Below are 12,005 nucleotides of genomic sequence, written 5' to 3' on the forward strand. Positions count from 1 at the left end.
CTTCAGCTATGGATTTAAAGTCAACACTTCTGGTCGTTGGAGGATCTGCGTGCTCCTTCAAACTGCTGCACACGATTCTCCGATACCTTCCGACACCGGAGCTGGCACGCAAGAAATCCTGGAGGTGGAGGAATATCAGCACTTCTTTAACTCACAGCTCACTGACCGGAGCGTGGGCTGGCTTATGGTGCGTAAAGGCACAGTAATCAGGATTGTGCTTATTATTTATTTTTTACTTATTGCTTTCCCTTGGTGTGTCTCTTTTTCCACACAGTTTTTACCTTGAGCCTCAGCTGATGAAGGACCTGATCTCCTCTCACTCCTTGCTCTCCCACAGTCTTGTATCCGTGTCCACGGGTGACGACCTCGCACACGACACACAAACGTTAACGTGCACACACCAGCAGACAGGGGACGTTACTCTTCACATCAATTATTTTTTAACTGATTAAGAATGAAAAAGCAAATTAAATCCAATTAATTGACCTCACCTGCAAATCTAAATACTGACCATATACCACCTTAAATACCAAAATTTAATAAACAGGTTCAGCAAGCTTTAACTAAAACAGTCAACTGACTTTTCATGATGTTTTGTGTATCAATGTCGTGTTCGTTCTCCTGTAGGTTATTTTATCCATGACTTCTTGGACGTGGCCTTGAACCAGTCATGTAAACAGTCCTGGGAGGTGCTCCTCCACCACTCTGCGGTAATAAACTCCACACCTTCGAGCATATCATTATACTACGTCTGTGCTGCCAAATTGTGTTTTTATATATTTTCAGCCTTTTATGTTTCATATTTTTCATATTTATATTTGTGTATGTTTTGTGTGATGACCTCTAGGGGGTCATATACCTAGAATATATATGCATGCATATCCAATTATTATTATATTATAATAGAAATACTTCTAGTTTAACTTAAGGGAAAATATGAAATCAGGACTGGTTTTGCATCTGTTTATTGGTATTTTACAATACAATAAACATTGCACATCATATCAAATATTACAGAAAGAGTACAGATTTTACAAAAACAATAGGACCTGTTGCATAAGTGGTGAATGAAATTGCACCGTCATCCATCAGTGCTCTTTGCCTCCATCCCCAAAAGGTGTTGAGCCTTGATGTGTGTGTGACAGGTTAATCTCTGAGGTAGCAGAGGTCACGACCTGATTCACCTCCAGCAGGGAAACAGCTCAGTGACTTTAGTTCACGACATTGTAAAATATGAGGCATGTTTTAGTGTTTGCTTATAGCTGAGCTAACGAGTCTCTCTCTGGCTCGTTTAAGTTGCTGATTTCATAGGAGAGGTAGTAAAATATTTATCTTTACATGCTGAACAGAGCTAACGAGTCTCTCTCTGGCTCGTTTAAGTTGCTGATTTCATAGGAGAGGTAGTCAAATATTTATCTTTACATGCTGAACAGAACACCACTGTTTCCTCATAGTTCAAGGTCTGCTTGTGTTGAGGTTGAATAAGGCATAAGACTTTGTGGTTGCCAGATTTAATATAAATATCCCCCTTCAACAAAATCTAGATTTTCAACGACTTTTTTCATTCATTTTAACGTGGTTTTGTCTGTGAATGAAGTTTTTCCTGCATGTTTCTCTCCTCTGATTCCTCCGTTGGAACTGTTCTCTCAGGTGCTCTCCTGCTTCAGTTTGGCTTTAACGACCCGCCTCTACGTGGGCTACTCTGTGGTGTCTCTGCTGGTTGAGATCAACTCGGTTTTCCTTCACATCAGGCAGCTTCTCCTCCTGTCAGGATGGAGGAACAGGCCGGGGAAAGTCAACGCAGCCCCTCGCCCCTCTGTGACCTACAGCGTGACCAGCTGGCTCAACCTGGGAACGTAGGTGACATCAGAAAACATGAGGATCACCTTCTACGTTGATTGTCATTAGGTGAAATTAATGAAGTTTAAACGAATTAGGCATTTTAGAAAATAAGCTCATCCTCTTTCTTGTTGAGATTCAGATGATGAATATTGATTTATGTTAATTCAATAGGAAGCTGACAGCTAGCCTGACCCTTCCCAACAAATCTACCTTTCAGGACCTCTGGAAAAACTCTTATTTCACTTATGACGTTTATTCAAAAGCATCTTGGTTAGAAAGGTCACTCAACTTCTCACTGATCCAGTGTCTCTCCTGCAGGTTACTGGTGTTTCGCGTCGGCACGCTGGCTTGGATGACGCGCTGGATGGCAGCTCACAGTGAACACATGCCCCGCTACGTCCTGATGATGGGCTCAGCAGGCCTGAGTCTCATCTCCCTCATGAACGTAGTGCTGTTTTACAGACTGGTCAGGGCAGACGTCCTCACCAGCACGCACAACTAGAAGAAGTCCCTCCTGCTCAAAGATGACTCCATTGGTCCAGTTGAATAGTCTTTCAAGGACCAGACGGCCACTGCAACTTAGAATGTTTGCTTGTAATGTTCGTCGTTATCGTAGAAAGCAAAGCTTAAGCACACGTTAGCAGATGTCTTTTGAGGGACAGACATAAAAAAGAACCACAGGAGGGTAGCTGTCTGCTCCAATAAACTGCCTGTGTGGGTTTATCCAGGATTCACCATAAAACCTTGATTTCCTTTTTGCATTTTTACATTTTCTATGTAAAAACTGATTAGGCTATATACAGCCGCTCACATTTATGCATGTTGTCATTCAAAAAAAAATCCAAATTCAGTGTCTACAATGAAAACTAGTGACTGCATTTTCATGTGTAGATGCTCCTGATTTGGTCTTAATTCTAGAAAGTAATTAGATGACTCAGGTTGCACACAGGTTTCTTATTTTAATTGGCATTTGAATCCCTTATATTTAAACAACAGGCAACAGCAGCGACAGTCAATGTGAGGAAAAAGAGCGGGAAACAGGCAGCTAGCTACTAATGGATCAAAGCATGCACTACATCATGATCCTCTTCTGCTGGAACAAATGAACCAGAGTGGGAGCATTGCAGCTCGTCTTGGTTTTGACTTCTTCTTTGATACGCGGCAAGGGAATCTTCTCTGTCCTGGACTCTCTCTCATAGCAGGGACACACCTTTAGGTGCTCGGACATGGACGGCACGTTTTGGAAGCACCAAGCATCCACAGGAGAGAACAAAGTGCTGAACTGCCATACCTGAAGTCACAGAGAAGAGAAGAGAATATCCAGGGTTTTATTTTAATTTATCATTCAATATTCTCCTTAAAATTATGCTTGAACCGAAGTGGGTCAAATATTAAACGTTAGACAAAAGGGCCTCATTCACAAACCATGAGGGGAAAATATCTTCTTAAGACCAAAGTCGTTTTCAACACTTTTTTGTGTTGTCACTCCTATATTTCTAATGTTGACCTTTATATCTGTTAAAACTGGATCTTATCTCACCGTCTGCTTCACCCTCCACTTGGCTCCTCCATGTGAGTAGGTCTTCCTCTCCCAGCGGAGGGTGACCATCCCTCTGTCCTGCAGCAGAGAGGAGCACACCATCCTCATCAGCTGGGACACCAGAGCCAGCTGGGACAGAGACAGACTGTCCAGGAAGGTGACCACGTGGCACAGCACCTCGTAGGGCAGCGAGCTCAGAAAGTCCTCTCCTCCTCCTCCCCGACCTCCTCTCTTCCTCTGAAAGGTGGAGGAGTCCACTGAGCTCCTGCACGGCTGGGAGGTTTCACCCAGTGAAGCAGGGATAGTGGGATGCAGGCTAAAGCAGCCCAGATCCTCACTGAAAGCAAAATTAAAATGATTCAAAAGTGGTTTAGATTTATTTTACTGCACTGCCCTTTAACTATTTAATCTTACAGTAAAGTAAGCTGGTTTTCTATAGTCCTGTATTAACTGTAAGGTGTTTCGATTCAATTTAATGTATTATTATTTGAGAAATGGTGGTAATAGAGGTGAGAAAATGTAAGTTGTAATATTTTTTTGCTTATTTTAATAGAGGAGATTTTGTTTAATTTTATTTCAAAGGTTATTGCTGTTTTAAAGTTTCACTGAACGGGTAAAAATATCAGTACATTCCTAAAGAGCAATCAGTGAACTGTCACTCCCGTTCATTCCAAATAGTGGTCTGGGGTCAGTTATTTACTGTAAAATAGAGCTTAGTCAACTAGAAGAGCTCTGCTGCTAAGTTTCTTCATTTAGTCGTAGGATGTTAGAAACAGTAAACCTTTGTGGTATCATTCCAGTCAAAAGTTAGTCATATAAAATAGTATAATGTAGAGTGTTGCGGTGCTACAAGATAAAAGGTGTATCAGTATGAAACAATAATAAAGATGAATAATTTGAGCTCACTTGTAGGAGATGCTGGCTTCATGTGTGGAGGGCTGAAACCTCCTCTGGCTGAAGGTGCAGCCCAGGTAGGCCAGGGGGCATCTCTGCTCGAACCATCCGTTCACACCCATCTGGATGTCACTGTGGATGTTCCTATGTGAGAGCATATTGATTATTAGAACACAAAACATGATTGTGTTCATGTTGGACCAACATATCAACATAAACCAGACCTATTGATCTAAATGTTTAATTTGTATGGTTTATTTTAGGGTTTATTAGTGTTTTTTGGACAAATCTGATAAGGTCAATGAATTTTTACAGAATAGATAGAAGTAATGATGATGGCAATTGAAACATGAGTCACTAATACTTTAATAATTGCCTTTATGTACTTATTCTCTGCTATTTTGATACAATATTGATATTGAATTTGTGACTTACTTTCACAAGTAATTTAAGAAATATGGATTCCAAAGGATATTTGGAAAAAAAACACACAAGAATAAGAGAACCCACTTATAATGTCTGCCATATTCTCTGCGCTGGAAGGTGTGTCCACAGAGGAAGGTGAAGGCAGAGCTGGCCTTGTGGTGCCGGCTGGTGACGCTCTCCACCTGCAGCTGAAGGTGCAGGTCCAGTGGTTTTGCAACCGTCAGGTCAGCCAGCGACGTTTGCCTTCGGAAAGGAGCAGACAGGAAGTTGTAGGTCTGCGTGCCTTCATCTTGTAACAAACCATCTGTGCACACGCTCTCCGCAATGAGGTGACCCCTTTGCTCCTTCTCCAGGGAGCACAGCAAAGACGCCTGGGAGACGCATCAAAAACACGACCTTATAGATTTTCAATACATTTGTGGTCATTCGTGTGATAATTAAATGTATCATTCATTACTTGTTTCTGCATTTTAATCAAAGATGTGCGATGGATTTGAAAGATTGTAGGAGGTTTTTGTCTCCCTCACCTGAACTTCCTCCCACACTGGCATCTCCTCTAGCGCCACCCCCAGGTCGCTGGTATCCACACCTCGATGCTCCCTCTTGTAGAAACCAGGGTTGCGGATGCGGGACTGCCTGGCAGAGAAGCTGGTTGGGGTTTTGAAGGTACGCACGGTGATAATCTTCATCGGCTCTACGTGTCCGTACACAAATTCCGTCTTCGTCAGGTTTCCAGCGAGACAAGAGGAGGAGGATGTGAGGGAAGGACCACATGCACTGCTCGCCTGTGTGCAGCTGTTCGATGCTGTGGCACCCTTACAGGTATCTGCTGTATCTTCTTCCGTCAGAGTGCCCAGACCTTTGCCTCTGTTAGAAAGTCCCCGTCCTCTGCCTGCCATAGCTGCCTCTCCAGCTTTCCTGCAGCCACCCATCTCCATACTGAACATATGCTCCCAGGCGTTGTAGTTTTCTAACAGATCAGCATGCACCTCTGTGTCCCTAGCAAGAGCCTCTCTCTCCTCTTGGGTTAGCTCCTCCTCCTGCTCATATTCAACTTCATCGTCTTTTTCATCAGGCGGATTTAAGTCAAACATATTAAAAGATTCCCAGGTGTGACGGCTGGCCTCCGCCTTCTCTGTTGCCTCCTTCCTCTGCTTCTGCCTCTCCTTCCTCCTCTCCTCTTCCCTCCTCTCTTCATCTTTCTCCTCCTCCTCCACACTCTGAATCAGCTCTGGGAACAGGTTCTTCATCTTCATGGAATGAAAGAGACGGTCCTGGTCATCCAGGGCCATGGCTAAGTCCAGACACCCTCCCTGCTCTCTTTCCCTGAGCAGGTTTCTATGCAGCTCCGTGTTCGGGTAAGAATGGGCATCGTTGGCCGGCCATCGGTTCCACTCCATGGTGCAACACACCACGCTGGCCGGACACACCTGGAGGTGAGCTGCCTGCGAGCAGCGAGGCATGTGGAGCGGGCAGCCGTACTCAGCGTTGAGGCAGGGCACCCTGACGTTGGGGCAGAGCAGCAGGTGATCCTCCTCTTTGCACAGGTGGAAGAGAGCTCCACAGAGCAGGCGGCAGGGGATGAACGCACAGCACACAGAGACCTCCACCCGAGCCCTGCAGCGCCGGCTGTAGCAGGAATCACAGTGGACATGCTGCTGTCGCGCCCTGGAGGCTCGAGAACGATGACTCTGATTGGGTTTAGGAAGGAAGGAAGGAAGGAAATGATCAGAAGCAATGGTAAAGACAGACAAGGCTAAAGAAAGTTAGGCAAGGCAACTAAAGGGGCCCCTATAGGGCCTTTCCTTGGACTTTCCTTGCTTTATGGAATGGGTTAGGCAGGTTTGAATATTTAACTTTGGCTCAACATCAAACAGCTTCAATGAGCCAAAACAGGCTATACTTCATGTGATGCAGTCAACTAATTCAAAACAATAAGTTAAAGCTTATGGAGAAATAAAAGCAGAAAACTTCATCTTAGATTTTAGAGTTATAAAATGAAATCATACCATGCTTCAGATCCTGCAGGTCCTGCAAACAAAGAAGAAGCTATTAATCTTGCAGAAGTCAATCTTGCATATATACAGGAAACCAGCAGCGTCCTGTGGCATGAGAGTCTGGGATCACTGAACTATAGAAGCCTGTCGCTGTGAGGAAAAGGAAAGAAGAGACATGGACTTGTTCGTCTAGTACGGAGTGTCTCTGTAAGTCTGAGTATATCCGTGCCGTTGGGGGGGTGTTATAAATATAGCTGAGCGCAAGACTGAGAAATGTTACACAGGTGGTCAGACGCATGGTTTGGGTTACCAGCTGCATCAGAGGCTTGCATCAGGAAACCCCTCGTACCTTCTTCCCTCTGATTCATGCTGTATGATGATGATTTCTACCTGTACAGAGTAAAATCAGTCTTATTGTCCAAACAGTGTCCTCTAGTGGAGGTTTCATCAAAACATTGTCAGTGTGTAGCTTTTTTTTCAGTAATTCCAACAGAAGATGATTTATATTCTTCACTGGAAACAGGGTGTCACAGAAACGGTGGGTGCAAAACGATCATGTTTTATTTACAAAAAAAGATCTCTTGACACCGGCTCTCATCACCTAGGCCTACTTGTAACAAACCACTTCCCACACTGAACCCCTCGGTGGACAGAGGCTTATATCTGATAAGCCCCTCCCTCGGGACCAACCAGCTAAAACAGATAAATTAATTAAGCCTATATCTTTCAGCCAAACATAACATGGTCTGGTGGGTCTGGCTCTGGTTTAGACCCCGGGCCTGTGGAGGAGAGGGACAGCACATCAAATAAACAGAATAATTGTGAGATGAGTATGACAAATAAAAACATGAGAGTGTGTAGATTGTGTTCAGGTTATTGAGTGTTTTAACAGTGACAGGGCTTCGTCACACAGGGGATGTTCATTTGGCCCCAGAATGGAGAGATAGGAAGTAAATAATAAAGTGGCTTGAGTCAACTGCAGGAACTCAGGGGGAGAGGGGGAGAGGGGGAGGGGGGTATTTCGCCATTTCTCCTGCTGGACCTGCTTGTTGCTGCTTGGCTAATTTTAACTTGGCAGTAAAGAAAGAAGCACACGGACCAAAAGCAAGGTTATCAAACGAGCAACACGTCTGCGGTGGCACCTTGGTAAGACCTTTGAATTGAGTTTGAATGTGTTGAAACACTTTGGTAATGTTTATTTTATAACTAAATTGTAAGTAGTACAGTGAAACTCAGACAAGTGAAATTGTTCACTAGCTTGCAGTGCATGTCTGGTTTACTGTGACAGTGCCACAGTAAGCATACCTCTACAATACTAATAGGACTCTAGTTTACTTACAAAACTAACAAAACTCATCATTTTGTATGATGTAAGTACATTTTAATGCATTTGTGTGCTTTGGAGCCAAGCGTAATGCATGAAGAACCAATGTGATTCATCAGTTGTCATGATCTGGGTTTTTCATAGTTTACTTTCCGCTTTTATTTTGTAGTTTTTGTCTCCTGTTTCCTGTCTTGTACGTCCTTGTCATGTCTGGACTTCCCCTCTTGTGTTGATTACCTACCTGCTAAGTTTTGTCTTCTTTTTTAAATGATATTGTTTTGACTGTGTTTTGTTAGTTAAAAATAAATGTTTGTCTACCTTTTTGTCTCCGCTTGCTTTTGCATCCAACCATTTTTACCCCACTGTAACCGTGACATCAGTAAAAGATACTTCTGTTCATTTTACAGATACAATTTGTGTTTTTCTTGCAGAATTTCAAGACCTCTGATTCAAAACCCCATAGATATGGTTAGATATCCACATATAAATTTAAGATCATGCATCCATGTTTGTAAATCTTCATCTGAGTGGGCTCCTTTTCTTTCCCATCCAATCAGAGTCAGCGTTCTCGAGCCTCCAGGGCGCGACAGCAGCATGTCCACTGTGATTCCTGCTACAGCCGGCGCTGCAGGGCTCGGGTGGAGGTCTCTGTGTGCTGTGCATTCATCCCCTGCCGCCTGCTCTGTGGAGCTCTCTTCCACCTGTGCAAAGAGGAGGATCACCTGCTGCTCTGCCCCAACGTCAGGGTGCCCTGCCTCAACGCCGGGTACGGCTGCCCGCTCCACATGCCTCGCTGCTCGCAGGCAGCTCACCTCCAGGTGTGTCCGGCCAGCGTGGTGTGTTGCACCATGGAGTGGCTTCGGTGGCCGACTGATGAGACGGACCCGCACGCCGACGTGACCCTGCAGGAGAACGTACTGAAGGGAAACGAGGGGCAGGGGGAGCCTCTGGATCTTGCCATGGCCCTGGTGGATCAGGCAGACCTTTATGAGCGTCTCAAAATGAAGCCTCTCTTTCCTGAGCTCACTGAAGCAGAAGAGGAGGAAATAAAGGATAAGGAAAAAGAGGAGACCGCAATGGGAGGGATTGTCAATGGTGTCACAGACAAAGGTAATACTTCTATATTTTTCTAGAATGTGTTCTTTCTGTTCTTATATTGCCTCCTGTTGTATCTCCTGTAGATCTCCACACATCCGTTCCTGCAGAAAACAGCATGTTTGAGAATAGTGTTGAAGAGGCTGCACAGGACAGCGTGGGGCAAGTTTCAGGCCTCAGCAAAGAGAAATACAACATATGCGATATGATGTTCAGCATGGAGAGAGGCGGCTGTGCTGCTGCTCAGGCAAACCTGGACAAGCCCAAAGAAAACCCAAAGCCTGGTGAGGATATCAAAGAGCAGGATGGTGCGGCTGAAGACACAAGTAAGACCGGTCAGGCCCCTTGGCAGGAGGGGGTGCTGGAGCGTCTCGGGCAGCAGCTCACCCCGCAGGAGTACAACATGTACATGGTGCATCATGGGCGCATGCTGATCACCTTCGGAAAAATCAAGGCCTGTACGCCAAGGGAGGACGATTTTGTGTATGGCAGCCTGGAGCCTATCCCGGTCCAGACCCTGCGCTCTTTCAAGGTGATGATTTCAAGCTACTTCAGGTTACTTCATTTAAAATAACAAGCAAACCTCGCTTCTAATGTAATATTATTTCTTCCTCTAAGATCCCCGACGGCTATCACTACAGCGAGCGGCGAGTTCATCACTACGACAAGCCTCGGCCTCCGAGTGAGCCACGCAGCGTGGACACGTCCGACCTCGAAGTCAGCGAAGAGCACTGGTTCAGTGATGAAGCTGCAACCACACTGCTGGGCTATGCTGAGAAGGAGGTCAGGGGTCACAAGGTCAGTCGGATATCTATGACAGTATAGTTAAAAAAAACTACACACACGACCAGTTGAGGGAGATGATGCTACGTGCGAACTTCAGCATTGAACATGATGGTTTAGAAGCCAAATAAAACCAGTTACTGAGAGTTGATTCATTTAAAGTGATTGATCGGTTTCTATGCAGATCAGTGAGATGAAGCCAATCGATGGGCTTTATGTCGACGTGGGAACACAGACGCACTCGTTCCCCACGGCTCCGTTCAAAGCAACGACCACCCTGGCGGAGGCGATGGTAGACAGACCACTCAAGCTTCGTCTTCAGCTGCAGTCAGAGAGGGTGAGCAGCAGAAACTCCAGAGCCACCTGCGTCTTCACCTTCCTCTGCGGCCACGCCTTCCACCGCAGAGAGTTCGCCACACATTACAGGTGTCTATACGACTGACTTGGGTGTGTTTGACTGCGTTGGTGGTTTGACCCCCGCTGACCTCCTCTTACGCCACATTTGTTGTTTTCAGCAGCGTGTTTCTCCGTCACAAAGGAATCACATTCGTGTAATAACTGCTGATTTGCCATCTCCTCTTCCAGGAATGTCCACAGTGACATCCAGACGAGTTTGAGTGGATGGTTCGAGCAGAGATGCCCTCTATCATACCTGGGCTGCACCTACAGCCAGAGGAGGTTCCAGCCCTCCACACATAAAGCCACCGTCACATACAAGTGAGTGCACTGCATGTTCTTGGGTCCAGATTCCTATACTTGGGACCAGCAGGTGAATGGTGGAATATTTTAGCAGCTAAAGAGCCTGATTGTTCCCTCTGGAGTTGGTGGAGACCAAAAACGGAGCAAAAAAAGAGTGAATATTGCCTTACATTCGCCCGGACGCCACAAACATAACATTTATAAATAAGTGACTGCTGCTTTCAAGCTCAGTATATCGTTTAAAGATGCCCACAAGTGACCAAAATATATTATTTTATAGTGAATAAAAGCTTGATTTTCTTCCTTGCAGTCATCAGTTGAGGAGTTTCAACTTGCGTCCAACACTTGAAGCCCCAGTTGGTGAAACCTCCCAGTTAACCAGGAGCTCAGTGGACTCCTCCACCGCTCAGAGGAAGAGAGGAGGTCGGGGAGGAGGAGGAGAAGACTTTCTGAGCTCACTGCCCTACGAGGTGCTGTGCCACGTGGTCACCTTCCTGGACAGTCTGTCTCTGTCCCAGCTGGCTCTGGTGTCCCAGCTGATGAGGATGGTGTGCTCCTCTCTGCTGCAGGACAGAGGGATGGTCACCCTCCGCTGGGAGAGGAAGACCTACTCACATGGAGGAGCCAAGTGGAGGGCCAAACCTGTGAGAGATGCATATAAATCATCCAATCCATCATTTTAGTTGCATAGTAACGTCCTACTAACTATATTTTCCTTTTCTCTCCTACTGTTTCTCTGCAGGTATGGGAGTTTAGTCACCTCTTCTCCTCGGTGGATTCTTGGCATATGGCAGACGTCCCTCCAATATCTGCTCACCTTAAAGTCTGTCCTTACTTCAAGACCTCCGTGCATAGTGACCCTGTTCCCCTCCCCAGCATGGGTGACAAACAGGACTGCAGCCAGGAGAGGCTAAGCCTCGTCAAACACTTCTCGAGAAACAGACGGGAATGAAACTAAATCCTCTTAATTCTACCTGCTGTTTCAGAGTTTATTTGTGGAATACTGACACTGATGGCAGATTATACTGGACAAGTATAGGGATGATATCCTATAACCGGTATGTCACAAAGCACTACACAAAGCCAGAGCTGCAGTTTTTCTTGTCATACAGCTTTCATTTATTTACTGCTACAATGTTTTGTATGGAAGATTGTGAAAAAAGATACTGTATATGATTCTATTTTTAAAAAGTATCACAGCCTCAACAACTGATGGACTGATTAAACTATATTAAATGAAGAAGCGTTAAGGAGAATTGTACCTTTTACTGAACTGCATGTTTGCTAGCAATAGTTTTTTTTATTTTTAAATAGTTTTATTTTAAAGTATTTTTCAGAGCTGAAATGAAAAATGCCTTTTAGATCACATCTCTGGTCATATTGTGTACATATTTAACAATATATG

The 12,005-nt window shown here is 45.0% G+C and overlaps 3 protein-coding genes across 3 annotated transcripts; 2 read left to right on the forward strand and 1 right to left on the reverse strand.

Annotated features, from left to right (window-relative positions):
* Positions 1-8: 8 nt before the first annotated feature.
* On the forward strand, positions 9-2,344 carry LOC311025310 (TLC domain-containing protein 2-like; the record flags this gene model as incomplete). The annotated part of the gene is made up of 5 exons (XM_084028161.1): positions 9-187; positions 275-357; positions 628-710; positions 1,651-1,856; positions 2,161-2,344. The coding sequence occupies 5 exons, from the start codon at positions 9-11 to the stop codon at positions 2,342-2,344; spliced, it is 735 nt and encodes a 244-aa protein (XP_083884287.1).
* A 526-nt stretch (positions 2,345-2,870) lies between these two features.
* On the reverse strand, positions 2,871-6,839 carry LOC311026191 (F-box only protein 40-like). The gene is made up of 6 exons (XM_084029579.1): positions 6,712-6,839; positions 5,230-6,393; positions 4,787-5,073; positions 4,289-4,420; positions 3,383-3,719; positions 2,871-3,133 (listed from the first exon to the last, which is right to left on the reverse strand). Exons 1-6 carry the CDS (start codon positions 6,712-6,714, stop codon positions 2,915-2,917), a joined length of 2,142 nt encoding a protein of 713 aa, XP_083885705.1. The 5' UTR covers positions 6,715-6,839; the 3' UTR covers positions 2,871-2,914.
* Positions 6,840-6,845: 6 nt separating this feature from the next.
* On the forward strand, positions 6,846-11,678 carry LOC311026192 (F-box only protein 40-like). Its single transcript, XM_084029580.1, has 9 exons — positions 6,846-6,906; positions 8,455-8,491; positions 8,581-9,133; positions 9,205-9,650; positions 9,737-9,916; positions 10,086-10,327; positions 10,487-10,618; positions 10,911-11,244; positions 11,343-11,678. The coding sequence occupies exons 2-9, from the start codon at positions 8,489-8,491 to the stop codon at positions 11,550-11,552; spliced, it is 2,100 nt and encodes a 699-aa protein (XP_083885706.1). The 5' UTR covers positions 6,846-6,906; positions 8,455-8,488; the 3' UTR covers positions 11,553-11,678.
* The last annotated feature ends 327 nt before the right edge of the window (positions 11,679-12,005 follow it).

This window comes from Eutrigla gurnardus (genome assembly GCF_963514095.1).
Source record: "Eutrigla gurnardus genome assembly, chromosome: 15".
NCBI lineage: Eukaryota > Metazoa > Chordata > Actinopteri > Perciformes > Triglidae > Eutrigla > Eutrigla gurnardus.

What these genes read in the sequence shown, in the direction of transcription:
- LOC311026192 (XM_084029580.1), top strand. An exon ending in AGGAGGTCAGGGGTCACAAG is followed by an intron (nt 9,917 to 10,085) that starts GTCAGTCGGATA and finishes GTTTCTATGCAG; the next exon opens with ATCAGTGAGATGAAGCCAAT. An exon ending in GAGTTCGCCACACATTACAG is followed by an intron (nt 10,328 to 10,486) that starts GTGTCTATACGA and finishes CTCCTCTTCCAG; the next exon opens with GAATGTCCACAGTGACATCC.
- LOC311026191 (XM_084029579.1), bottom strand. An exon ending in GAATATGGCAGACATTATAA is followed by an intron (nt 4,421 to 4,786) that starts GTGGGTTCTCTT and finishes GCTCTCACATAG; the next exon opens with GAACATCCACAGTGACATCC. An exon ending in AGTGGAGGGTGAAGCAGACG is followed by an intron (nt 3,134 to 3,382) that starts GTGAGATAAGAT and finishes CTGTGACTTCAG; the next exon opens with GTATGGCAGTTCAGCACTTT.